The sequence below is a fragment of the Oncorhynchus nerka genome, linkage group LG16, assembly GCF_034236695.1.
Source record: "Oncorhynchus nerka isolate Pitt River linkage group LG16, Oner_Uvic_2.0, whole genome shotgun sequence".
NCBI lineage: Eukaryota > Metazoa > Chordata > Actinopteri > Salmoniformes > Salmonidae > Oncorhynchus > Oncorhynchus nerka.
The window spans coordinates 6,670,431-6,697,831 of NC_088411.1; the positions used below are offsets into that span (position 1 = coordinate 6,670,431).

The window sequence follows — 27,401 nt, forward strand, 5'->3', positions numbered from 1 at the left end:
GTAGTAATAACATTGGCTCGAATGTAGGTTATGCCTTTATATTACCAGAAAATTAACAACTGAGGAAGAATGTTTCACTTGTTAAGCCTCGGTTTGGTCTGTTTCGCCAGCGTTCCCGGAAGTCTCGCGTTGTTTCGCCCATGGCTTCATAAACAGTAAATGCCGCGTTCATCACAACTGTGAGAACTCGTAACTCGGAAATCTCTGACTACAGAACTCTCCGATTTAGAGAAATAGATTTGAACGGTCGTCCAACTCGGAATTGCAACTTAGCCTCTTTAAAAAAAATAATGGGGTAAAAAACTCGGGTCTCTTTCTAGAATTCCGACCTGAAGATCACGGACATCATTATTTGACCTCGTATTTTCCCCAGTTGTTTTGAACGCGGCATCAGTATGTTCAGAAACTCTATGCCGCTACTTTCACTTTCTTCCTGTGAGCTGAAGGTGAAGGTGCATCACCTTGACGAAAACGAATTATTCTAGTTATGCTATATAGCGAACTAGCTATTATATTCTGCCCAGTTTTGACAGACACAAGGTATTTCCCTAGATGACAAACGGCTTAAAACAAAAGTAAGTCGTACTGTCTTGTTGATCATCTTGTTGTGGCACTAACTTTACTGCAATGCTAGCTAGCCAGCTTCCAAACTTGACTTCCGTCGGAGGCTCGTTCCTGAAAATGAATTACCTCTGGCTGGACAAAATATAGAGCAGATATTTCTAGCTAGACAAATTGTGGTTGTGGTTTTGGTATGGTGTGGGATTTGAAAACTTTGGACTTCAATCATTCTTCCAGACCAAAGGCCGGCTGATGGCGATATTGAGTCGTGTCAGTTTACCGTACCAATGCATTGTATGCAGCCGGCAATACATTGACATCCCTCGTTTCGTACATAAAACAACCCATTGAAGCTGCATAGGCTTCGATTTCCTCAACTTTATTGAATAGCGAGACTGTGGACAAAACGTGGAAAATATGCGTACGTTCTTTGTGAAACCATTTCTCACCACCATGCTAGAGTGGCTAAATGCTAATCCCGGATATTGTGTATCGCGTTCAGCCAAATCAGATTGTAGCAGTCTGTTTTTTTTCTTCACCTAAGGTTAGGTCAAATCTAGTGCTGAGTGATTAACGTTAACGTGCTTTGAGGTCGGTTCGACTATTGAAAAATAATCACGGATTTTGGTTTCACTTTTTCTTTCTTACAACATGAATTGCATTATAAAGTGTTTTTTTAATGGAAATTCCAAAGCCCAAAATATTTAACTTTACTAAACATTGAAAATATTCCATTGTCTCTGTCAGGTCCACATTGGGTATACATCAATATAAAAATAGGAAATTACTATAAAATAGTACAATATTTCAGGTGTATATTAACTTTTTTATTTGGACTTTATTCATTTTAATTCCTTAAGTCATCATGGCGTCTCTGCTCAGGCAGTAGCAGCCCAACAGCCAGACACCTATGCTCCCCATACTGTACTCTTTAGTCATCCTCTAACTAGGCTAGCCTGCCTAAGCTTGCTGCAGAGCTGTCTGATGAAATCATTTGACTAGTTCTTCAAGTAGATAAGGCATACTTTACGAACTGTCTGTCCCTTTCTCTCATCATTGTGTTGTGTACATTCCTCTCATGTGATCTATGCGTTCTGTGTGTAATTAGAATAGTAGGCATAAGTTTATCCATCTATGTTCGAGCCGGGAAAAACAGGCGCAATGGATTATGGTCATTGTAGTTAATTGCCTCGTTTCTGCAGTGAACTAGGTTGAATATTTGCGAAAATGGTCCCAGATGGACTCAAACATACCTAGCTACAACCAGGTCTGCCCTGAGAACAGTCTTATTTTCCTCTAATGAGATGCTGCTAATGCAGCAGGCGTAAAAGAAACAGAACCCCTGGGCTGATAGTTTCAACCTGATTGGATAAAGCCGATACATACCATTCGGGATTAGCGTTTAGCCACTAGTAGCATGCCTGCTCATTAAATAATTAAGTCATTAATGAATTAAGCATTTAAATACGTTGAGGAAATCCAAGCCTATGCAGCCTTAATGGAGAATGTTTTAGGTACAGTGGGGCAAAAAAGTATTTAGTCAGCCACCAATTGTGCAAGTTCTCCCACTTAAAAAGATGAGAGGCCTGCAATTTTCATCATAGGTACACTTCAACTATGACAGACAAAATGAGGGGGGGGAAAATCCAGAAAATCACATTGTAGGGGTTTTAATGAATTTATTTGCAAATTATGGTGGAAAATAAGTATTTGGTCAATAACAAAAGTTTATCTCAATACTTTGTTATATACAAATTGTTGGCAATGACAGAGGTCAAACGTTTTCTGTAAGTCTTCACAAGGTTTTCACACACTGTTGCTGGTATTTTGGCCCATTCCTCCATGCAGATCTCCTCTAGAGCAGTGATGTTTTGGGGCTGTTGCTGGGCAACACAGACACAGACTCCCTCCAAAGATTTTCTATGGGGTTGATATCTGGAGACTGGTTAGGCCACTCCAGGACCTTGAAATGTTTCTTACGAAGCCACTCCTTCGTTGTCCGGGCGGTGGGTTTGGGATCATTGTCATGCTGAAAGACCCAGCCACGTTTCATCTTCAATGCCCTTGCTGATGGTAGGATTTGTTACTTTGGTCCCAGCTCTCTGCAGGTCATTCACTAGGTCCCCCCCCGTGTGGTTCTGGGATTTTTGCTCACCGCTCTTGTGATCATTTTGACCGCACGGGGTGAGATCTTGCGTGGAGGAGCCCCAGATCGAGGGAGATTATCAGTGGTCTTGTATGTCTTCCATTTCCTAATAATTGCTCCCACAGTTGATTTCTTCAAACCAAGCTGCTTACCTATTGCAGATTCAGTCTTCCCAGCCTGGTGCAGGTCTACAATTTTGTTTCTGGTGTTCTTTGACAGCTCTTTGGTCTTGGCCATAGTGGAGTTTGTAGTGTGACTGTTTGAGGTTGTGGACAGGTGTCTTTTATACTGATAACAAGTTCAAACAGGTGTCATTAATACAGGTAACGAGTGGAGGACAGAAGAGCCTCTTAAAGAAGAAGTTACAGGTCTGTGAGAGCCAGAAATCTTGCTTGTTTGTAGGTGACCAAATACTTATTTTCCACCATAATTTGCAAATAAATTAATAAAAAATCCTACAATGTGATTTTCTGGATTTTTTTTCTTCTCATTTTGTCTGTCATAGTTGAAGTATACCTTTGATGAAAATTACAGGCCTCTCATGTTTTTAAGTGGGAGAACTTGCACAATTGGTGGCTGACTAAATACTTTATTGCCCCACTATGTGTATTGAAATTAATAGCCAACTAGTCAGTGACAACCGCGTGGAGTTTGGGACAGCAACTGTAAGATTATTATAGACACTATGTCCTGGGATTTCCTATGATCTTCTATGTAGAAGAACCCCTTAACTTCTAAAGACGCTTCTGTAGCTTGTGAACATCATAGAGTAAAACTTGTTTCCACGTGCGTATTTGAGAGTCTCAACTATTCATAGATAGCTTTAATAGTTTGTAGCTCAAACCAGACGTTTTTGTAAAAAAAGATCCGGCCTGAGCCCCTTGGTATCCGCCCTTGACTCGCAAACACTGCTCTAGCTTAGCCGCTGTTAAATCACACAGACTAATGTTAAACACACAATGTTGAAAATGGGTAGGAAGTTGTAAATCACGCTGGTGCAACAGTGGGACTCACTGGATTAAACCTATCTTGGATGCCAGACCTTTATCTAGAGCACTTTCTATGAATTTAGAAGAGATTACATTTCCCTGACCCCATCCCTCAGCTGTATTCCAAGTGGCAGGGATTTTTTATTATTATTATTTTTTCTTCAAATCCTGGAATGTATTTTTAATTTTACCTTTATTTAACCAGGCAAGTCAGTTAAAAACAAATTCTTATTTTCAATGACGGCCTGGGAACAGTGGGTTAACTGCCTGTTCAGGGGCAGAACGACAGATTTGTACCTTGTCAGCTCGGGGGTTTGAACTTGCAACCTTCCGGTTACTAGTCCAACGCTCTAACCACTAGGCTACCCTGCCGCCCCATGTAGCTTTAATGAATAGGCTCAGCTGGAGCCATGTAAGAAATATAATTTATGTTATGTCTGTTTATATAAATTGGCTGATGTTTTGTGTGTGTGACATAGATGGCGGCAGAAGAACCTGATGTTACTCAGCTAGAGGGAGAAGTCCAGGAGCTTGAAGATGTAACAGATGCCAAACCTGACCGAAAGGGAAGATTCCTCCTCTTTGGATTGTGAGTACCTTGTCCAAAAGACATGAGAGGTGCATGTTTCAACAGTCTTACCCTGGCGGAGCTATACACTACATGCAAGGACTCACTAGAATCATATTTTGAAGCTACACATAAACAACGGATTTAAGCTATACAATCTTAAATTTGGGGTTTTAAGGTAGGACAGTGGTACTTAACTCATAAGGCATTTATAATATTAAGATATTATGCCTGTCTAGGCCTGTAAAATGAACTATAAAAACATGAATGAAATTCAATTAACAGACTTTTCGGACTGATATTTAACTGAGTAATAATTTTAAAATCTATATTTAATGGTCGACCAACAGCCAGAATCAAGAACAGCCTATTTAAAAAAAGTAGAAGCATAACATTTAAGAGTGTTAATGTTCAGACTATTGAAAGTCTGTTGGTGCAAATGAAAAAATATATATAATTAGTGTTTCAATAAATTAGTGAAGGGGGAAGAACCATGTGTGATATGTGATTTCCCCCTTAACCAGTTTTCACCACAAGGGGGTGCTACAAACCTTATCTACTGCTTTCAGTGCAGGTTACGTGCAATTAAACAGACCTGTGTTCAAATACTTGCATATTTAAGTATTTGTATTGTAAATAATTATTTTCTGTGTATTTTAGTATTTTCAAATAATGTGGCCGAATCAACTACAGTAGTTCTAGGCCAAGTTGAAGTACTTTGAGACATACAATTAGAACCCACACATGCATACAAAATCATGTAAGTGCATGACTTTCTGAAAGGGAGGCTGCAGAGTTTAACAAAATACTTTTAAGCCAGTAGTTTTGAAAGTAGCGCTAGAGCCAAAAAGCGTCCTCGAAAATTGTGTACAACCTCACGTGTTTTCACGTCATTGTTCTCGAGCCATGCAGAGTGTGCAATAAGAGAGTAAAAACATTTTGTCTTTTCAAATCAGTAGACTAAATGACAATCATTTACAAAATGAAGCAAGAGATTTTGTTTGCTGGCCAGGGCCTAATTGCCTTCCATGAGTGAATGTGATTATGTACATTTATACAATGGAAAAGTTATACTTTTTATGTTTGCATCAAATACCCTACTCCTTGGAAGTTGTGTATTGATTATACAGTGCCTTCAGAAAGTATCGTTCACTTATCAAATCCACTTCAATCAGTGTAGATGAAGGGGAGGACACAGGTTGAAGAAGGATTTAAAAGGGTGATTGGGCAAGACAAAAGATTTGTGCCTTTGAACGGGGTACGGTAGTAGGTGCCTAGTGGTTAGAGCGTTGGGACAGTAACGGAAAGGTTGCTGGATCGAATCCCCGAGTTGACAAGGTACAAATCTGTCGTTCTGCCCCTGAACAAGGCAGTTAACCCACTGTTCCCCGGTAGGCTGTCATATTAAAATAAACATTTGTTTTGAACTGACTTGCCTAGTTAATTAAAGGTTAAATAAAACATTTTTTAAAGGTGCTAGACGCACTGGTTTGTGTCGAGAACTGGAACGCTGCAGGGTTTTTCACACAAGTTTCCTGTGTCTATCAAAAATGGTCCACCACCCAAAGGACATGCAGCCAACTTGACACAACTGTGAGAAGCATTGGAGTCAACGTGGGCCAGCATCACTGTGGAATGCTTTTAACACTTTGTAGAGTCCATGTGCTGACTAATTGAGGCTACTCTGAGAGTAAAAGGGGGTGCAACGCAATATTAGGAAGGACTCAACATTGAGGGAGAGTCCAAAATTGAAGGTTCAATAACTTTAAGTATAGCATGCTCATAAACATTTTTTTTTAATGAGATTGAGAAGTGTCAGTTCCTCCAGCAGTATAAAGGTTAAACCCTTGAGGCCATTTCCGAGATCCAGATTAAGTCCACTTCATGCTCAATGGAGATTTTACATTTTAAAATATTTTTCAGTTTCACATAACTGAAATACATTAGGTCAGTAACTTTTATGATAAACCTTAAATCATCTCACAGCTACACTAACACAACACTCGTATAATCTACCTGGGGTATTGAAATCTGGGCCTAGGTTTGTGGCACATGCACAGATTGTTATTTGGAGATTTAGAAAATGGGAAAAGAAACCATGGAGGGCGAAGAGAAAATAACCCTAAACTTTGGCATAATTTAAAATAAAATAAAATGGATGTACCAATCCCAGATTGCACCTTTTTAAAGCCTTAAAATTTTGATGGTGTTTTATTTGCATAAATAATATGCTATGTTGACGGAATTTTTAAGATTCAGTTAGGCCACATTTTATACGACAGTCCATAATTACTTTCAGACATGAAGGTCAGTCAATACGAAACATTTCAAGAACTTTTTGAAAGTTTCTTCAAGTGCAGTCGCAAAAACCATGAAGCGCTACGATGAAACTGGGTCTCATGAGGACCGCCACAGGAAAGGAAGACCCAGACTTACCTCTGCTGCAGAGGATAAGTTCATTAGAGTTAACTGCACATCAGATTGCAGCCCAAATAAATGCTTCACAGTAGGGATGGGCGATATGGCCAAAATCTCATATCCCGATATAGTTCATTTCATATAAAGGTACATATTGATACAGCACATTTTCTCTAAATTCAATTAATAAATAGTTTATATAAAATGACCACATGTAAAGGCCTATTTCTTACATTTTGAATTATACTCAACAAATAAAATGTACTTACTCGTATTTGATTATTTCTCATTTTATGTAGAACCTTTGTGCAAATTTTCAATGAAGCATGTATCAAAATATTAATGTATAAAATCTAAAAATTCAATGGAAAACACTTAAACTATAGTTGTAAACCAAATTTAGGCCTAAAATATATATATATACAAAAAAAATTAGGGGGGGGTCTTGCCTGTTTTGCAAGTTATTTTGGCATTAATATGTGTCACATTTCAATTTGCGTTTGGTACCTTGGGTTGAGTGTTAGCACCAACTCACAAAACCCCCGTTTCTCGACAGTGTGAATTGGGGCCATGTCTTTGCAGATATACGTTGTAACGGCAGCTGTTATCTCCTTCCATCTTCGTGATTCTTTGCCATATGGTTTGCCGCGGGCAAAAGCCTCTTGCAACGTTCTGAGTCGGGGGTATGTTTTGAGCCCTCGGCTGTACTTTTTTGGGTCTCATCTGTAGACTCTCTCCGTACTGTTCCACATGATTCTTGCGTAGGTGGTAAAAGAGGTTAGTGGTGTTTTATCCTGTTGTCGGGACCAGCCTGCGACATTTTGCAGAGGATGATTTTCTGGTCCATGTCAGACTTTTCATACCCAAACCACATCCATGCGACCGAAGTAGCCCCTCTTTTAGGTACGAGCTCCGTGTCTCTGTGTCACGTTCACTCTCCTCCATGTTTATTTTGTTATGTTGCAAATCACACGCTTTACGGCAATATTTTTTGTTAATTGGACGACGCTTTGTGTACACACGTGCCGAGTGGAAGGAAATTTTGCTTTGCTGGTGAGACTGTCTGATTTATTTAGAATTCAAGACACACTTAACCAGCATGTCTACCACAGCATTCTGCAGCGATACGCCATACCGTCTTCTTTGTGCTTAGTGGTACTATAATTTGTTCTTCAAAAGGACAATAACCCAACACGCATCCAGGCTGTGTAAGGGCTATTTGACCAAGAAGGGGAGTGGATTATTGGCTAATCCATAAGGAATCACCAAGTACTCGTAGTGGACAGACATTGTGCTGAATGCCGTTCAGATTGTAGGCACTCCGCCAGGTCCAGTCCAGTGAAAAACCGGGCCCCACGGAGCTGTTCGATGGCGGCCGGGAGCGGGTAGCGGTACTTGGTGGTGATGAAATTGAGACATCTGTAGTTTATGCACGGACGTAGACCTCCCTCTTTGACCACGAGGAAGAGGTGGTGGGGCAGATGAAACCCTGTTGGAGAGCCTCCTGGATGTACTCTTCCATAGCCTTGGTTTCAGCCACCGACTGGGTAGACGCGGCTGGTTGTGCTAGTTTCTGCTAGCAGGTTGATGGCACAGTCCCAGGGGTGATGAAGAGGGAAACATGTGGCGCGGGTCTTGGAGAAAACCTCTCAGAGATCCTGGTAAACATCTGCGATGTTGGCCTGGAGGGCAACCACAGGACTCTCAACTGATGTGGAACCACCGGGTAAGGGAAAGCAGGTCTTCCGACATCAGGGTGCCCAGGCAGTGATCTCCATCCTTGATTAGGAGATGGTGGGGTCGTGACGTTGGAGCCATGGGAGGTCGAGGATGGCTTTCTTGGTGAAGGGTCCCAACAGTGATGGTGAGTGGTGCTGTGATGTGTGTGATTGTCCCAGATCCCAGTGGTCAACTATCTAGTGTTTGAACTTGTTAATGAAATTTCCTGCGGCACCGGAGTCCACTAGAGCTACAGAAACAACACATGAGGGACAGCCAGCCAGTGAAATTTAAACCAGAAAGGGTTTGGTGGAAAGTGATGATGGAATACTCACGGAAATGGATGATCACGGTGCCGTCCCTCAGCCCTCGTGGACTCCTGGTTGGGACGCATTGGACACCGTTGCTGGTGCCCCTCCTGACCGCAATAGGGACAGAGCCCCAGCCATCTCCGACGGCATCGCTCTGCCACGGTGAGGTGTGTGGACCCTACCTCCTTGGGTTCAGGCTTTGTCTCAGGAAGGCCAAAGGAGGAGAGCGAGATGCGATGGAGGTGCCGACGCTCCCGAAGAACATTATCCAGATGGATGGCCATCGTGATGAGTGCTTCCAATGAGGTTGTCTCGACACACCAGCTCCGTCTGGATCTCTTCGCGTTGTCCTCTTCTGAATAGGGTGCGGAGTGCCTGCTCATTTCATCTGCTGGAGGCTGTCATAGTCCGGGAGGTGAGTGCGTACTCTGCAGCGGTCTGGGCACAGGTACCACGTTCATCTGTACAAACAATAGTATGCAAGTATAAACTCCATGGGACCACACAGACGTCATACCGCTCAGGAAGGAGAAGCGTTCTGTCTCCTAGAGATGAATGTACTTTGGTGTGAAAAGTGCAAACCAATCCCAGAACAACAGCAAAGGACCTTGTGAAGATGCTGGAGGAAACAGGTACAAAAGTATCTCTATCCACAGTAAAACGAGTCCTACATCGACATAACCTGAAAGGCCGCTCAGCAAGGAAGAAGCCACTGCTCCAAAACCGACATAAAAAAACTGTTTGCAACTGCACATGGGGACAAAGATCGTACTTTTTGGTGGAATGGCCTCTTGTCTGATGAAACAAAAATATGACTGTTTGGACATAATGACCATTGTTATGTTTGGAGGAAAAAGGGGGATGCTTGCAAGCCGAAGAACACCATCCCAACCGTGAAGCACGGGGTGGCAGCATCATGTTGTGGGGGTGCTTTGTTGCAAGAGGGACTGGTGCACTTCACAAAATATATGGCATCATGAGGCAGGAAAATGATGTGGATATATTGAAGCAACATCTCAAGAGATCAGTCAGGAAGATAAAGCTTGGTCGCAAATGGGTCTTCCAAATGGACAATGACCCCAAGCATACTTCCATAGTTGTGGCAAAATGGCTTAAAGACAACAAAGTCAAGATATTGGAGTGGTCATAACCAAAGCCCTGACCTCAATCCCATAGAAAATGTGCGGGCAGAACTGAAAAAGCATGTGCAAGCAAGGAGGCCTACATACCTGTCTTAGTTGCACCAGCTCGGTCAGGAGGAACGGGCCAAAATTGTGGGAAGCTTGTGGAAGGCTACCCAAAACGTTTGACCCAAGTTAAGCATTTTAAAGGCAAAGCTACCAAATTCTAATTGAGTGTATGTAAACTTCTGACCCACTGGGAATGTGATGAAAGAAATAAAAGCTGAAATAAATAATTCTCTCTACTATTTTTCTGATATTGCACATTCTTAAAATAAAGTGGTGATCCTAACTGACCTAAAACAGGGATTTTTTTTACCATGATTAAATGATTAAAGGTGTATGTAAACTTCCGACTTCAACTGTAGGTTTGTTCCCCACTTGCATCTGTGACCTTTGTAGTTTTAACCATGAACTAATCCACTGTGCCACAGTTAACGTCCTCATGCTTTTTACATTCACCAGTCCTCTTCATTTCATGTCAAGTTTAGATGTTTTGACTTCCGTGCAAATGTACAGTACCAGTCAAAAGTTTGGACACCTACTCATTCAAGGGTTTTTCTTTATTTTTACTATTTTCTACATTGTGGAATAATAGTGAAGACATCAAAACTATGAAATAACACACATGGAATCATGTAGTAAGCAAAAAAGTGTTAAACAAATCCAAATATATTGTATAATTGAGGTTGTTCAAAGTAGCCACCCGTTGCCTTGATGACAGCTTTGTACACGCTTGGCATTCTCTCAACCAGCATGTGGAGATTCCCACCGTGGTACCCACCGTGAAGCATGGAGGAGGAGGTGGTGTGGGGGGTGCTTTGCTGGTGACACTGTCTGTGATTTATTTAAACTTCAAGCCACACTGAACCAGCATGGCTTCCAAAGCATTCTGCAGCAATACGCCATCTCATATGGTTCGGGCTTAGTGGGACGATCATCACTATCACGATCCAACACACCTCCAGGCTGCTTAATGGCTATTTGACCAAGAAGGAGAGTGATGGAGTGCTGCATCAGATGACATGGCCTTCCAATCACAAAATCCCAACCCAATTGATGAGTTGGACCGCAGAGTGAAGGAAAAGCAGCCAACAAGTGCTCAGCATATGTGGGAACTCCTTCAAGACTGTTGGAAAAGCATTCCAGATGATACTGGTTGAGAGAATGCCAAGAGTGTACAAAGCTGTCATAAAGGCAAAGGATGGCTACTTTGAAGAATATAACATATATTTTGATTTGTTTAACACTTTTTGGTAACTTTTTTGGTTATTCTACAATGTAGAAATTAGTTAATGATGTCCAAAGTTTTGATTGGTACTGTATATTAACATGAACTTATTGCTTGCCAGATTTTGGTGACGTGTCAATAGATATGCAAATATCTACTAAGACATAGCAGTGAGACTTGAAATTCTTATCCTTTTTGTATAGATCCAACTCCATCCTGGTGGTGCAGTGTGCTAAGTACAGGGCTGGGAAGTAGCAGATCACATAATCGATCAAGTAAAATCTCATTGATGACCTTCCTCAAGAAAGATGTAACTAAGTTTGGGCAATAGCCTAATAAAATATTATGCTGTAAGTGAACTCAGCAAAAAAAGAAACGTCCCTTTTTCAGGACCCTGTCTTTCAAATTTCGTAAAAATCCAAATAACTTCACAGATCTACATTATAAAGGTTTAAACCATTTTTTATTCCATGCTAGTTCAATGAACCATAAACAATTAATGAACATGCACCTGTGGTACGGTTGTTAAAACACTAACGGCTTACAGACGGTAGGCAATTAAGGTCAAAGTTATAAAAGCCTAGGACACTAAAGAGGCCTTTCTACTGACTCTGAAAACACCAAGAAAGACGCCCATGGTCCCTGCTCATCTGCGTGAACATGCCTTAGGCATGCTGCAAAGGAGGCATGAGGACTGCAGATGTGGCCAATAAATTGCAATGTCTGTACTGTGAGACGCCTAAGACGGCGCTACAGGGAGACAGGAAGGATAGCTGATTGTCCTTGCAGTGGCAAACCACTGTAACAACACCTGCACAGGATCGGTACATCCGAACATCATACCTGCGGGACAGGTACAGGATGGCAACAACAACTCCCAGAGTTACACCAGGAACGCACAATCCCACCATCAGTGCTCAGACTGTCCGCAATAGGCTGAAAGGCTGGACTGAGGGCTTGTAGGCCTGTTGTAAGGCAGGTCCTCACCAGACATCACCGGCAACAATGTCGCCTATGGGCACAAAATCGCTGGACCAGGCAGGACTGGCAAAAAGTGCTTTTCACTGACTAATCGCGGTTTTGTCTCACCAGGGGTGATGGTCGGATTCGCGGTTATCGTCGAAGGAATGAGCGTTACACCGAGTCCTGTACTCTGGAGCGGGATCGATTTGGAGGTGGAGGGTCCGTAATGGTCTGGGGTGGTGTGTCACAGCATTATTGGACTGAGCTTGTTAGCATTGAGATTGCCTGCAATGACGAGCGTTACAGGGAAGACATCCTCCTCCCTCATGTGGTACCCTTCCTGCAGGCTCATCCTGACATGACCCTCCAGCATGACAATGCCACCAGCCATACTGCTCGCTCTGTGCGTGATTTCCTGCAAGGCAGGAATGTCAGTGTTCTGCCATGGCCAGTGAAGAGGCCGGATCTCAATCCCATTGCGCACGTCTGGAACCTGTTGGATCGGAGGGCGAGGGCTAGGGCCATTCCCCCCCAGAAATTGTCCGGGAACTTGCAGGTGCCTTGGCGGAAGAGGGGTAACATCTCACAGCAAGAACTGGCAAATCTGGTGCAGTCCATGAGGAGATACACTGCAATACTTAATGCAGCTGGTGGCCACATCAGAGACTGACTGTTACTTGATTTTGATCCCCCCCCCTTTGTTCAGGGACACAATATTCCATTTCTGTTAGTCACATGTCTGTGGAACTTGTTCAGTTTATGTCTCAGTTGTTGAATCTTGTTATGTTCATACAAATATTTACGCATGTTAAGTTTTCTGAAAATAAACGCAGTTGACAGTGAGAGGATGTTTATTTTTTGATGAGTTTAGATTAAATTGCCATATGTAGGCTATGCTTATAAATTAAGTAACTTCCTATAATGTTACACTATACATCAATATTAACAGGACATTGCAGTAATGTTTTCAGAACCACTTCCATTATCAATACTGTATGTTCTTAGAACATTATTTGTAACGGCATAACATTAAAGAATAACTTATTGGGGTGTCCCTTGATGGAGCGTTTTTCGTTCTTAAGAATGGCAGATTTGCTACAATATGTTGGGCAGCATCCATAGACATAATGGGAGGTTCCAATATTGTTTTCTTATAACCACTCATTGTATTCTGGCAATATCTGAAGTATATTGAGGGAACATTTTTGGAACAGTCAGAACATCGCTCTAACTTTGAGAGTATTATAGGTATGTTCTGTGCTTGTTGTTATAGGTGTCTTGCATGACATCTCCATCAGCATAAGCAGAACATTCCAGTAATGTTTTCTCATAACCAATTTCATTGAATCTAGGCATGATCGCTGAAGTATGTTTAGGGAACGTTTTTTTTTACGTCATGTCCTAACATCACACTATAACTTTGAGAGTATTGTGGGAATATTCCCTGCTGGTTGGTAAGGGTGTTTTGAATATCATCTCCATCAGCAAAACACTCCAATGATTTCTCAGAACCACTTCTATATCTCCCACTTTTTGTTGCGGAAATTATGTTTTAACAACATCACTGGAACATTGTGTTATAACATTCCATGGTTACCTAATAATACACTTAGGGGTATGTTCTGTGGTTATATATGAATGTTCCAAGGATTGCCTATTTAATGTCAAATGTTTTCTTAGTAAAAAAAGAAAAAGAAAAAAGGTGTTATCAAAACCATTATTGGGATGTTAGTGTTTGATCTAACTAGAAATGAATGGGAATGTTAGCTAATGTCCTGGGAATGTTCCCGGCTTGCTGGGTAGCTATCTGCGTCCGCATTGTGTCCGTCTCTGTCATGTTATTTTTCAAGAGCACAATTCCCGCTCACATTTAAGCCCTGAATACTGAAATTCTTGATTTGTTGCGAGGATTTTCGGTCTATAGAGCACCCCTCTCCCCTTTTCAAAGTGTCCCAGACCTAGTGCTGTTCCCTAGACTACCCCACTTATGGATGTAGCTAGTCTGCTGTTTATAACCATATGGTAACCTATAGTCTGTTATACAGTTTGACCACATATACAGGAACTACTAATAACCATACAGTATAGCTTGTTAATAATTGTGTGTGTGTGTGTGTGTGTGAGAGAGAGAGAGGCTGATTCTGTGCTTGTCAGCAGCCATAAAGGCTACGTGCTGCCCTGCCTGACCCCTGCAGAGTGTGCAGGGTCATTTGAATAGGCCTTTAGAAAACTCTGGTTTGGTGTGGTGGCTGCTGACTCAGGGAGCTACAGTGCGCCTCCCCAGTGCACGCAGGCCAAGTTCAGTGTCTATAGAGTATAGAGAGCATGTCAGGATCCTAGTGCACACCAACCGCTCCGTACACCCCAAAAAATCAACACCTCGAGGTTTAGAGAAGGCAAAAAAACTAAAAAAGGAGCGAGACAAGAGGAGCAACGTATTTCAGATGCAGAGTGGCGTGGCGCTTAATGAGGAACCCAGGTAAGGGACCCCTCCCACCCCCACAGTGCCACAGAGGCAGGGCTCTTTGCCCACTCTCGGACCACTGCTAGGCATTATGGCACCATGAGGTAGGGGGTGGGGGGCTATGGAAAAGTTCTGGATCACATGTGGGGTATAGTATGGCCTGTTTGGCCATTTCTGTGTCTGCGTGCATGTGAGCGTGCATGTGCGCATGCGTCTGAGTATGGGGTTCCATTGTTGCAGTTCTTGGGTAACCTGATGACTAGGCTCTTCTAGAACACATGCTGATATTGTGAGCCCAATGGGCTACTGTGGCCTACCTATCTGGATGGGTCCTTTAAAGAATGGAAATATGACAGGTCTGTGAGAATTGTCACTCGGGAAGATTTACTCTGTCGGGGACATACTTTGATTCACTTATGACTTCTTAATACCCGAGCTAGCTGAACATGTTGTAACTTTATAATTCACCTGCCAGTGGATTACTTCAACAGATTTGGCCATGACATTAATGCCTCATTTGAAAATGTACGTGCTCAATGGTCTCTGAGTAAGTGGTTCAAGGATGTTTTTGATTCTCATGAATTCTGTGTGTTTGGATGACTTTTTGGCATTCCTGATTTGTTGAAGTCAGCAGAATGTTTTGAAAAATCTTAGCTTGTCTAATGTTGAAGTAATCAAAGGAGTTGTGTCAAGTTAGCCTTTTCTCAAGGAAGCAGGGCATTCTCTGGATTACCTACTTCCCCAGAAATAGCCTGGAGTAAGAATACCGTTTTTACGGATGTCTCGCTCTTATATCAAGGTCTGATATTTTTAAATCCTTGGTTTTATGTTGAATACAGTGAGGGTCAATAATGTATATATTTTTTCAGTGGTGTGTCATGTCTAATGATGATAAAGTGGCATGTATTTTCTTTAAGAATGCCCTGTGTTATGTGGGTACTGTTTGAAGGTGTACTGTTCTATCTAGTGCTTAAAACCTTAAGATTCACCCTTTGAAAGTGATGCCAAATTCTCTTTGCAGAGGAATTTTGTTGAGTTGTTTACCAGAGGTTATAGACATAGGCCTGTCCAAACAAGTTGGTCTGTTGGTGCCAGTAATACAAACCATAAGTCAGTCACTATAATACATTTGATGTAACTTTACCTGAAACATTTATCCAGGCACCAATGGATACCTATATGTGTCGTCTTTGTCATCACTAGCAGGCTTCCACTGGTTACGTAGCCCTGCACCTTGAGGCTGCTGCCCTATATACATAGACTTGGAATCACTAGCAGGCTTCTACCGGTTACGTAGCCCTGCACCTTGAGGCTGCTGCCCTATATACATAGACTTGGAATCACTAGCAGGCTTCTACCGGTTACGTAGCCCTGCACCTTGAGGCTGCTGCCCTATATACATAGACTTGGAATCACTAGCAGGCTTCTACCGGTTACGTAGCCCTGCACCTTGAGGCTGCTGCCCTATATACATAGACTTGGAATCACTGGCAACTTTAATCATGTTTAAATAATGTTTTACATACTGCTTTACTCATGTGTATATACCGTATTCTATTCTACTGTATTTCAGTCAATGCCACTCCGACATTGAGCAATTCCATCATTTGACTTTTAAATTTGTGCGTATTGTTATATACAGTTGAAGCTAGGAACACAAGCATTTTGCTACACCCGCAATAACATCTGCTGAAGGTGTATTTACATTTTTTTTTACCTTCTATTTAACTAGGCAAGCCCCAAGTGTTAATTAGGGAGCCCCGAGTGTGACCAATAAAATTTGATTGAATTAACCTCTTTCTTTTTTTTTCTCTGTCCCTATGGCTCAGTAAGAAGAATAAGGATGGCAAGACGCGGGAGCAGGACTACTCCTCTGAAAGCCATTACAGAATCGTTTCACCAACATTCCAGTATAAGATGAGCCACCAGCGAGTGGGCAAGTGCATCATAATCAACAACAAGAACTTTGACGAAAAGACTGGTAATGGCATCACCTTTTATGTTGACATGGATACATGGCTGTCTAACACTTTTATACTAATATATTTATGTAACGCAGTTACTCTTTATAAGATTGTTAATTTCCACTCAGGGCTCCAGACTACGACCATTTAGTCGCATTTTGCAACCCTTTGACTTGGCTTTGAATTGGTCACACCAGTGCAAGCCCCACATTCTACCTGGTCACCTCAATCAGAACATTCCATTTTTTGGTCAAACATTAAGGTGCATTAACGTCATGATTCCTGTAATGAAAGTGTCTGCCCCGCCACTGTGCCTGTTTCACTGGGGCCGGCTGCTGTAATGCGGGAGCCTCGCACATTCTCCCTCTTCCCCCCTCGTGCACCCTGAAAAATGCATTCTGATTGTGTAACATTTGCGGGACAAAAACGCTACTTTGGAAGTTAACTACCTGATAAAGAGAGGAGGATCTCAGCTTTCTGAAACCCTATTTTGGACAGTAAAATATATATATTTTTAAATACAGGATTGTCAACTCAATTCATGACAATCACTGGATTAGGTTGAATATCAACATTTCTTGAGTCATACATTGCTGATTGGACATAGTATTCAATAAATAAGTTGTTACATCTAACATCTCAGTATTCTATGACACATCTTGAAAGACTTTTTAATGACTTTATAAGGTGATTCCTCTTATTGTTTCTATTGTGTGACGCTGCAATTTTGTTTATTTTTGGGTGCGACCAAATTATGGGCTCGTGCCACCAGTGCCAATAGGGGAAAATGTTAGTCTGGAGCCCTGCCTTTTGATATAGCTTGATTTTAGTGGCCTATTGTATAACACTGTGTAAGCTATACTCTGTACATGTAGAGTACAGTGAATGCTGTTCATATTGTCTGTCAGGGATGAATGTACGCAATGGCACGGATCGAGACGCAGGCGAACTGTTTAAGTGCTTTAAGAGCCTGGGCTTCGACGTCTGCATCTACAACGACCAGACGTGTGAGAAGATGGAGCGTCTTCTCCGAGAGGGTGAGTACATATTGTCTGTAGGCCTGACATCCGTATCTATTCTAGGGGCGACTTCAGTGAGAGTACCCTGTCTCACTGTCACCCCCCCCTACAGTTCCAAGTATCTATTCTAGGGGCGACTTCAGTGAGAGTACCCTGTCTCTCTGTCACCCCCCCTACCGTTCCAAGTATCTATTCTAGGGGCGACTTCAGTGAGAGTACCCTGTCTCTCTGTCACCCCCCCTACAGTTCCAAGTATCTATTCTAGGGGCGACTTCAGTGAGAGTACCCTGTCTCACTGTCACCCCCCCTACAGTTCCAAGTATCTATTCTAGGGGCGACTTCAGTGAGAGTACCCTGTCTCACTGTCACCCCCCTACAGTTCCAGTGCATACATTTTCAAACAGGGCACCAACACCATCACATTCTCTTTTAGTGCTGTTTAGCGCTGACCCAATTCAGTCGACTGGTCGATTGGCTGTTGGTCGAGATTTCTTTAGACAAGCAGTAGGGGGAAAAAATTATTTATAATACTGGTGTACAAGACACCACTCAGACAGGCGTGAATCAGAGAGGACTGATCCATTTGTGGAGTCCATGGGGATGGCACAGTCCATCAGACTAAAACATGTGCTCCTGAAATGATATATGGTTATATTATGTAAGAACAGTGGTGCAACACTAATGTGACATTATTTTATAACAAATGCGCTTTCTCCCGCGTTGGACAGTGGTCGGTTCTGAAACGCATCAGTGCGCTGTTGAAATGGCGCCTTTTCCTGGACCATGTTGCTATGTGCATAATAGCCAAGTTAACCAGGGGAGGCAGCAGTGGAGTTAGGAGACGAGAAAACAGCCCTTGCCTTAATTGTCTTTGGAAAGTGAGGAGAGAGGAAACCCCAACATAATTAGGTCTATAATCAACAGCCTAACTGTTAAATGTGCCTGGCTTTATACATCATCCATAGACGGTTGCAGTCGGAAGTTTGCATACACTTGGGTTGGAGTCATTAAAACTCGTTTTTCAACCAATCTCTTGTTAACAAACTATAGTTTTGGCTAGTCGGTTAGGACATCTACTTTGTGCATGACAAGTAATTTTTCCATCAATTGTTTAGACAGATTATTTCACTTATAATTCACTGTATCACAATTCCAGTGGGTCAGAAGTTGATATACACTAAGTTGACTGTGCCTTTAATTAAACAGCTTGAACAATTTCAGAAAATGATGTCATGGCTTTAGAAGTTTCTGATAGGCTAATTGACATCATTTGAGTCAATTGGAGGTGGACCTGTGGATGTATTTCAAGGCCTACCTTCAAACTCGGTTCCTCTTTGCTTGACGACATGGGAAAATCAAAAGCCAAGACCTCAGAAAAAAAATTGTAGACCTCCATAAGTCTGGTTCATCCTTGAGAGCATTGTCCAAATGCCTGAAGGTACCACGTTCATCTGTACAAACAATAGTACGCAAGTATAAACACCATGGGACCACGCAGCCGTCATACCGCTCAGGAAGGAGACTCATTCTGTCTCCTAGAGATTAACGTACTTTGGAGTGAAAAGTGCAAATCGATCCCAGAACAAAAGCAAAGGACCTTGTGAAGTACAAAAGTATCTCTATCCACAGTAAAAACGAGTCCTATATCGACATGACCTGAAAGGCAGCAAGGAAGAAGCCACTGCTCCAAAACCGCCATAAAAATAGCCAGACTACGGTTCGCCACTGCGGTTGGGGACAAAGATTGTAGTTTTTGGAGAAATGTCCTCTGGTCTGATGAAACAAACTGTTTGGCCATAATGACCATCATTATGTTTGGAGGAAAAAGAGGGAGGCTTGCAAGCCAAAGAACACCATCCTAACCGTGAAGCACTTCCAAAGTTGTGGCAAAATGGCTTAAGGACAACTAGGATTAAATGTCAGGATTTGTGATAAACTGAGTTTAAATGTATTTGGCTAAGGTGTATGTAAACTTCTGACTTTAACTGTGCATCTACAGAAATAAGACAGATCCTGCTTATGTTGCCTGTTTTAGTATTTGTTTAATAGCCTACTGAGTCCTTGAGCAACAAGTCTAATGTTACCACATGTCAGATAAACAATTTCACAAATTCAGCTGTTTTTAATATTTGTTATGCTGTAATAAAGTCTAGTTTTTTCCCCTCTGGTGTTGCTTAGAATTGATTTAGTGTTTACACTGTTCCAAACGGGTATTTATTATTATTATAATTATAATAATAACCCTCCTTGATCATCTCCTTATTTTATGATGATGACATTACTTATTATAATATATTATAGTGATTTATTATAATGATCATCAGTAGGCCTAAGAGCGCATCCTGTTTAATCCTGTCTTAATACTGGAATTAACTTAGGCCTATATCAATCAATCATTTACGAGTCATTCATGATTTGAAATGCAATCAAGCATTTTAGTTTTAAAATAAAATAACAAAGCGGCCTATTGAATAATTAGCGTAAACAATAAATAGGCCTAAACAGTTCCATTTCAGAATTTGCATACACGACTGAATGCGACTACAAACAGTCTTTGCTGTGCTAAAGGTTTTTACAAAAAAAAACATTACAACAGACTCTGGTACACTTATTTATTTTGTGTTTAATTGATAAATGATATTGTAACCTAACAGCACCTGTTTGACAAGCACTCAGCGCTGGCTCCTTACTTTATTTTTCTTGATCTCCAGTATTTTCCACAACGAGTCACATTTACTCCCTTTTTAACGCCTGAGCAACCAGTAAACATTCCCCCGTTTTGAGTTTATTTATCATGTCTGCATCCGTTTTGCTGTCACGTGTTACGTGCTCAGAGTTTATAACCAATTTATTGATGTGATTATGATAGGCTATAGGTCAGGCCCTATTGGTCACGTGCATGCGATGTGTACACCTGTCACGTAAAGAGAGCAAGGGTTGAGGGAATAGGGAATGTTTTTGTTTAAATTAGGGATTTCGGTAACAACTTTTCAGTCCAAAAGGCTGTAATTATGTTGCAGCTTCAGCAACATGGGATACACACTGATGTTCTGTGGTGATCGCTACAGCAGGGAGGAGAGAGAGACAATGGGTTCTAGTCAGTCACTCACTGCCTTTAAAAATAAATATATTTTTTTAACCACAGTGCTTTTTAACACAGCGCTGCAAGTCTAAGCCTGACACAATCAAATCAATTGCGGTCGGACTCCCTCTAGTCATTTGTGTCTTAATTATGTCATCAAACAGTTTGCTTAAAGCATTCGATTTTTTTTTTTAACAGAAAGGATGGAAAGATATGGAAAGACACACATTTGAAAATGTGGGCCAGTCGATTGGTCGAAAGAACAGTCGATTCTTGATTGAGGTGACAATAAATAGGAAACTGGGAATGGCAATGCATTTAAAACGTTTATTTAACCCTAAAAGTGTGTGTGTGTGTGTGTGTGTGTGTGTGTGTCCTAGCCTCAGAGGAGGACCACAGCGACAGCTCCTGCTTTGCTTGCATCCTGTTGAGTCACGGTGAGGAGGGTATGATCTATGGCACTGACGGAGCCATGCCCATCAAGAGCATGACCTCACTCTTCAGGGGTGACATGTGCAAGAGTCTAGTGGGCAAGCCCAAACTCTTCTTCATCCAGGTGAGGGCCAAAGCAAACACTGGGCTGGGCAGCTTCACAAAGCCCAGGCTTTTGTTCTAGCTAGGCTTGATTAAAGCATTTATTGTTGAGCTTAGCTTCTTAAACTTATAGAAGAGGTAGATGATTAATCATGGTTATGATTATCATGGTTATAATATTGTCAGTTGGCACCTGGTTCGAACCAGAACTTGAAAGGTTGTCTAACCCTAGAATACAAGATGCTGATTTTCTTTTTCATTTGTTTTAAGATTTTAGAATTTATTTGAGGTGAAGATTATTAGGTCATAGGGCAAACTAGTTTACCCAATGTCTGTAAGTGAGCTGTGCAGTGTTTTGAAATAAAAGGACTTGTAAATAATGTATGGTGTTCCACAAGGCTATATTATGGTTATCCCATTTATATGCAAGGTGACTGTTTTTCTTGATGGACAGATTACTAACTATACAGCCATATTTGTAGAACTTAAGACATATTGCCCTTTTTACTAGGTCCTTGAAAAGATATTCCTGATTTCAACTTTCATTTGATTCACCAGGCTTGTCGAGGTTCTGAGTTCGATGATGGCATACAGACGGATTCCGGGCCCCCCAATGATACCCTGGAAACGGATGCAAATCCCAGGCACAAGATTCCTGTCGAGGCAGATTTCCTTTTTGCCTACTCCACCGTGCCAGGTAACCCACAGCATTCTTGTACATTTCCAGCTAAACTAGTTTGCCCGCTCCTAAATGTTCCTTGCACCGATAGTCTGACAGAAATCCCACAGCCACCATCTCTACCTCACACCCTGGTTGTTCCAATCAACCATGGTAGCTGGTAACGCACATCCACTATCCAGTTGATTTCATAGTGTTTGTTACTGTGTGAGACAATCTGTCTGTGCACTTGTAAAGTGTGTGAGCGTGTGTGCGCTCATCAGTGCCAATTGGAGAGAGTGACGCAACTACTCTTCCAGGGTACTATTCGTGGAGGAACCCTGGGCGCGGCTCCTGGTTTGTCCAGGCACTCTGCAACGTCCTCAATGAGTTTGGTAAGCAGCTGGAGATCATGCAGATCCTCACACGTGTCAACTACATGGTAGCCACCAGCTTCGAGTCCTGGTCCGAGGATCCACGTTTCAGCGAGAAGAAGCAGATCCCCTGCGTGGTCTCCATGCTGACCAAGGAGCTGTATTTTAACTGACCGTCATTGACCACAGACTGACGAGACTAACTAAACCACGCACTAACCGAGCGGTCTCAAAATTCAGGGTTGATCCAGGTCCAGCAGGATGCTGCGCGGTTTGGGAGAGAATGCCGTTTTGCACGCGTAGCGTAGCTGGGCACAAAACAAGCTCTCCAAATAAATTTCTACAGTGGCACGCTGCGTTCATGTGTTGGTGGTGATACTTGCCTCTTCAGGTTATTCCTAGGAATAATGATGTCACATTTGATCTGGTTTTTGTCAACAGGCTGTGTGAAATATTCATGTTATTTTACTGACCCGGGAAATTTGCTGCCAGTTTTGTAGGGTTGTTAAAAGGTTAGAGATCAGTTATATCTGAAATCTGTAATATCTGAAAATGTTCTTGTTCATTTTCCAGCTTGTCCAAATTTGGACATGCGTACAAGCATTTGATTGATTGGCCAAGATCCCAGCTAACATTATTTATGCCTCAGGGCATTTATTTTAGTTTTAGAGGGAAGGGGGCATTTCTTGACATGAAGTAGATTTCTAGAGACATTGGCCATGTCCGAAAACTGGCTTGCCTACTACTCAAGCTGCATACTGTGGTACTGATAGTACTACATACTATTTAGAATGCACTGTTCAGTAAAAAATAAATGCAGTAAGCTACACATATCAGCATACTAGGTTCATCCTACTAAGAATGCCTAATCTAATGCGCAATTGCGTTGAGTCCTGCCATTATCAGCTGTTGTCAGACACGTGGGTCTCGAAAGACTGTTCTCTTACTAAGGTGTGTGCAGCAAATTCTGCTAGATGAAAAGCTGAAATAAGTATGACATCTTGGCATTTTAAAGCGTACTAAAGTTCACATAATATAAAACTAAAAAAAAATTGCATACTCAACATGCCTTCTATTTAGAATGCAAGTATGGGTAATTGGACACTGCCACTGTGTTTATGAAACACCGTACCTGAACGTTCTACAAGTGTTTGGGGATTATTTGCTGACGTTATACAACCACACGAAACCAGATCTAACATTCCCTGTAAGGATCCTAGTTGGTTGGGAGAGCCACGTCTCATTAAGTGTGTAAGGACATCAGACTATTAGAGGGGACTTGCTTATCGCAGCAGCATAATAGTTGTCTAAGAATGTAGGCTACACGGGTCAGTTTAAAAGCACCTTATGAAAGATCACGGCGATATGCTGAATTTCAACTGAATCAGGAGGGTAGCGGCTGGAAAATGTACAATTTAAATTTTTGGCTATTTGTCTTAATGTTTTTATAATATCATTAATCCTAAAAAGGGATTAGGTCTCACTCAAAGAGCAATCACTTGTCATATGATCCCATGTAACAGAGGTAACAAAGTCAAGTACGAATAATTTAACTATTCATACCAATAATGCACTCCCAGCAGTGACTGTTAAAGATGACATTTTACTGTCATCCTCAGGTTTCTTTGTGTGAGATTTATTTTTTGTGGATTTTGAGTTTCACTGGCACAATTGTCAGGAAAGAGTGCTAATCTGTTGCATACAAAAAAAAGCGTTGTGTTTTTTGGTCAAGGGCACAGGAAATGTTCCATCATACCACAAGCAAGGAGGATTTGAAATTTTGCCAGTTTATATGTACACACATGAATTCATTAGGTTGAAGATGATGAAGCTTGTCAGTAAACTTTATCCACTGGAGTCAATGTATTTACAATGAGTATACAAAACATTAAGAACACCTGCTCTTCCCACGACATAGACTGACCAGGTGAAAGCTATGATCCCTTACTGATTAGTTAAATCCACTTCGATCAGTATATATGAAGGGGAGGAGACGGGCTAAAGAAGAATTTGTAAGCCTTGAGACATAGATTGTGCATGTGTTCCATTGAGAGGGTGAATGGGCAAGACAAAAGATTTAAGCACCTTTAAACGGGATATGGTATTAGGTGCCTTTGCACCGGTTTGTGTGAAGAACTGCAACGCTTCTGTTTTTTTTTTTACAAGAATGGTCCACCACGCAAAGGACATCCAGCCAACTTGACACAACTGTGGGAAGCATTGGAGTCAACATGGGCCAGTATCCCTGTGGAACGCTTTCCACACCTTGTAGAGTCCATGCCCCAATAAACTGTTCTGAGGGCAACTCAGTATTAGTAAGGTGTTCCTAATGTTTGGTATACCCAGTATACATTATCAATATATGGCTTGTTATCAATGTCTTCTTATCCTTATCAATGGCCAAGGATAATTTAACTTGTCTTTTGAAAGACCCCTTTATGTTGGCCTACAAATTCACTCATTTCGTTGCTTATAAAATGATGTATGCCTGAATTTGTTTGTCAAAATGGAGGAAGTCCATTGTGATAAGTGAACTGAATCTGGTCTCAAAGCACAAATGACCACATTGTTTCACTGTATATCAGTGTGGTAAATTGTCAGTTATTACCACGGTTAAAGACACCTTGCATTGTCCTTCAATTAAATCTAATTCATTAACATTTTACATACGTGAAATGTATGAAAGTTTATACAACTGAAACACAAAACGTTTGTTAAATGTTATTCTCATGACAATTGAAAAATGGTTTGAGTGTCCAATAGTCACATACATTTGATCATTAATACCTTCAATTGACAGCACTTTGGTGGCCTTCAAAAGCACACATACATATTTAAGGTCGTCATGGCATATCCACTGCATGTTTGTCCCAAAGTCAGAAATCAGTCTTTTCTTTTTTACCTGATTACACAATATTTCTATGAACCACAGTAGTGAACAGTATGCTGGCGACCGAGTAGACATTTTACACATACCTGTCAATCACACAGATGGCACTCATGAATCCTCTCGACACATGAATCTCTTATCAGTGATGTAGTGCCCATTCTGTATTGAAAGGAGTGTTAGCTCCACTTGTTTTGGAATGGAATTTAAGGGAAAAATCATATTTTTAGAAGTAATATTTTTTAAATGCTTTCTGGTGTTAAATGCTATTGTCCTCATATATTATAAAAGATTTGGAAAAACGAATATATAGTATAGGGAGACGAATCCCCCCCCCCCACCCAAAAAATGTTTTTATTGTGAATTTACTAAATATTGCCATACTCTGCAGCCCCCTTTGAATCTGGGGCAATGCAATGTTTAAATTACTTCACATCAAATGAATGCCTATGTTAACACACTTTTATTGTATTAAACATGAAGATTATATTGTGAAATGAGTAGTGTGGTTATTTTTGTCATTTTGTGTCGTATAACGTCGTATAATCATGCTAATCCTGGATTTACAATCTATCAATTCAGTTCAATTGAAAACTTTCAGAGATGCCTAAGGGCCTGCACACCAAGTCCGAAGGGCGTAAAAACAATCGTTTCACCATTAGGTGGGTGTTTCAAGCTCTGGGAAATGTATTTAGGCTAGTCAGCCTGATCTGCTACAGCTAGGTGAGTGTATTGTTTTGCTACTAGAAAATAAATGTAACCCTATCAAACCACAGGAATAGATTTTTTCTTTACACACATACAACTAGAATTGTCATATCACTGGCGATCAGGAGTACCTTTTTGTATACAAAATTAGGCCCATCCCTCTTGACATGTTATTTGGTCCCACTTATCAGTAAAATCTTGAGACCTCCCACAATCCTTATAGTTTACAGTAGTGTTTGAGAGAAAGAATCCAATACTAACATTTGTTTTGTGAGTTCTAAAAATAAAAACCTTCCCCATCCGGCAGGAACCAAGTAATGTGAAAATACTTTTATTTTCTAAGATCTTACTTTAATTATAGCCTTTATTTAACTAGGCAAGTCAGTTAAGAACAAAATAGTATTTGCAATGACAGCCTAGCGGGGCACAGTGTGTTAACTGCCTTGTTCAGGGGCAGGCAGAACGACATATTTTTACCTTGACAGCTCTGGGATTCGATCCGGCAACCTTCCCGTTACTGGACCAACACTCTTACCACTAGGCTACCTGCTGCCTCTTGCACTGTGTGTCTTAGATCACTGTGCTACACGGGAGCCCCACATATACAATGCATTCGGAAAGTATTCAGACCCCTAAAAATTTTCCACATTTTGTTACGTTACAGCCTTATTCTAAAAATGCATGAAATAATTTTTCCCCCCTCAAACTACACACAATAGCCCATAATGACTAAGCAAAAACAACTGAAATATGACATTTACATAAGTATTCAGACCCTTTACTCAGTACTTTGTCAAGCTACAAGCTTGACATACCTGTATGTGGGGAGTTCATCCCATTATTCTCTATGGATCCTCTCAAACTCTTGTCAGGTTGGATGGGGAGCGTCGATGCACCGATATTTTCAGGTCTCTCCAGAGATGTTCGATTGGGTTGAAGTCCGGGCTCTGGCTGGACCACTCAAGGACATTCAGAGACTTGTCTCAAAGCCACTTCTGTGTTGTCTTGGCTGTGTGCTTAGGGTCATTGTCCTGTTGGAGGGTGAACCTTCATCCCAGTCTAAGGTCCTGAGTGCTCTGGAGCAGGTTTTCATCAAGGATCTCTGTCATTTTCTCCATCCATATTTCCCTCGATCCTGGCTAGTCTCCCAGTCCCTGCCACTGAAAGACATCCTGACATTATGATGCTGCCACCACCATGCTTCACCGTAGGGATGGTGCCAGGTTTCTTTCAGATGTGACGCTTGGCATTCAGGCCAAAGAGATCAATCTTGGTTTCATCAGACCAGAGAATCTTGTTTTTGTGGCTGGAGTCTCTGACACTGCCCGGATGGCAGGGAGATCGGCTGGTCCGTATGCACTGCCCTCTAATGCCTTGCGGTCAGATGCCAAGCAGTTGCCACACCAAGCAGTGATGCAGCCAGTCAAGTTGGTCTCTGCTGTATCTGTAGAACATTTGAGGATCTGAGGGCCCATGCCAAATCTTTTCAGCCTCCTGAGGGGAAGAGGCATTGTCGTGCCCTCTACACGACTGTGTTGGTGTGTTTAGACCATGATAGATGGCGCACTCGACCCTCTCCGCTACAGCCTTGTACTCAACGATCAGCTCCTTTGTCTTACTAACG

At 41.6% G+C, this 27,401-nt stretch overlaps 1 protein-coding gene across 4 annotated transcripts; it reads left to right on the forward strand.

Moving 5' to 3' along the window:
- Positions 1–229: 229 nt before the first annotated feature.
- On the forward strand, positions 230–25,566 carry casp7 (caspase 7, apoptosis-related cysteine peptidase). Of its 4 annotated transcripts, XM_065002374.1 has the most exons (8): positions 230–575; positions 3,031–3,075; positions 4,176–4,285; positions 16,381–16,532; positions 17,424–17,552; positions 20,997–21,172; positions 21,709–21,847; positions 22,129–25,566. In XM_065002374.1, the coding sequence occupies exons 3-8, from the start codon at positions 4,176–4,178 to the stop codon at positions 22,353–22,355; spliced, it is 933 nt and encodes a 310-aa protein (XP_064858446.1). In that variant the 5' UTR covers positions 230–575; positions 3,031–3,075; the 3' UTR covers positions 22,356–25,566. The 4 variants fall into 4 exon arrangements, with proteins under 4 accessions (XP_064858446.1, XP_029540301.1, XP_029540303.1 ...); XM_029684441.2 differs by lacking the exon at positions 3,031–3,075 and having other exon boundaries at positions 232–575; XM_029684443.2 differs by lacking the exons at positions 230–575; positions 3,031–3,075; positions 4,176–4,285 and adding an exon at positions 14,473–14,566.
- Positions 25,567–27,401: the final 1,835 nt, after the last annotated feature.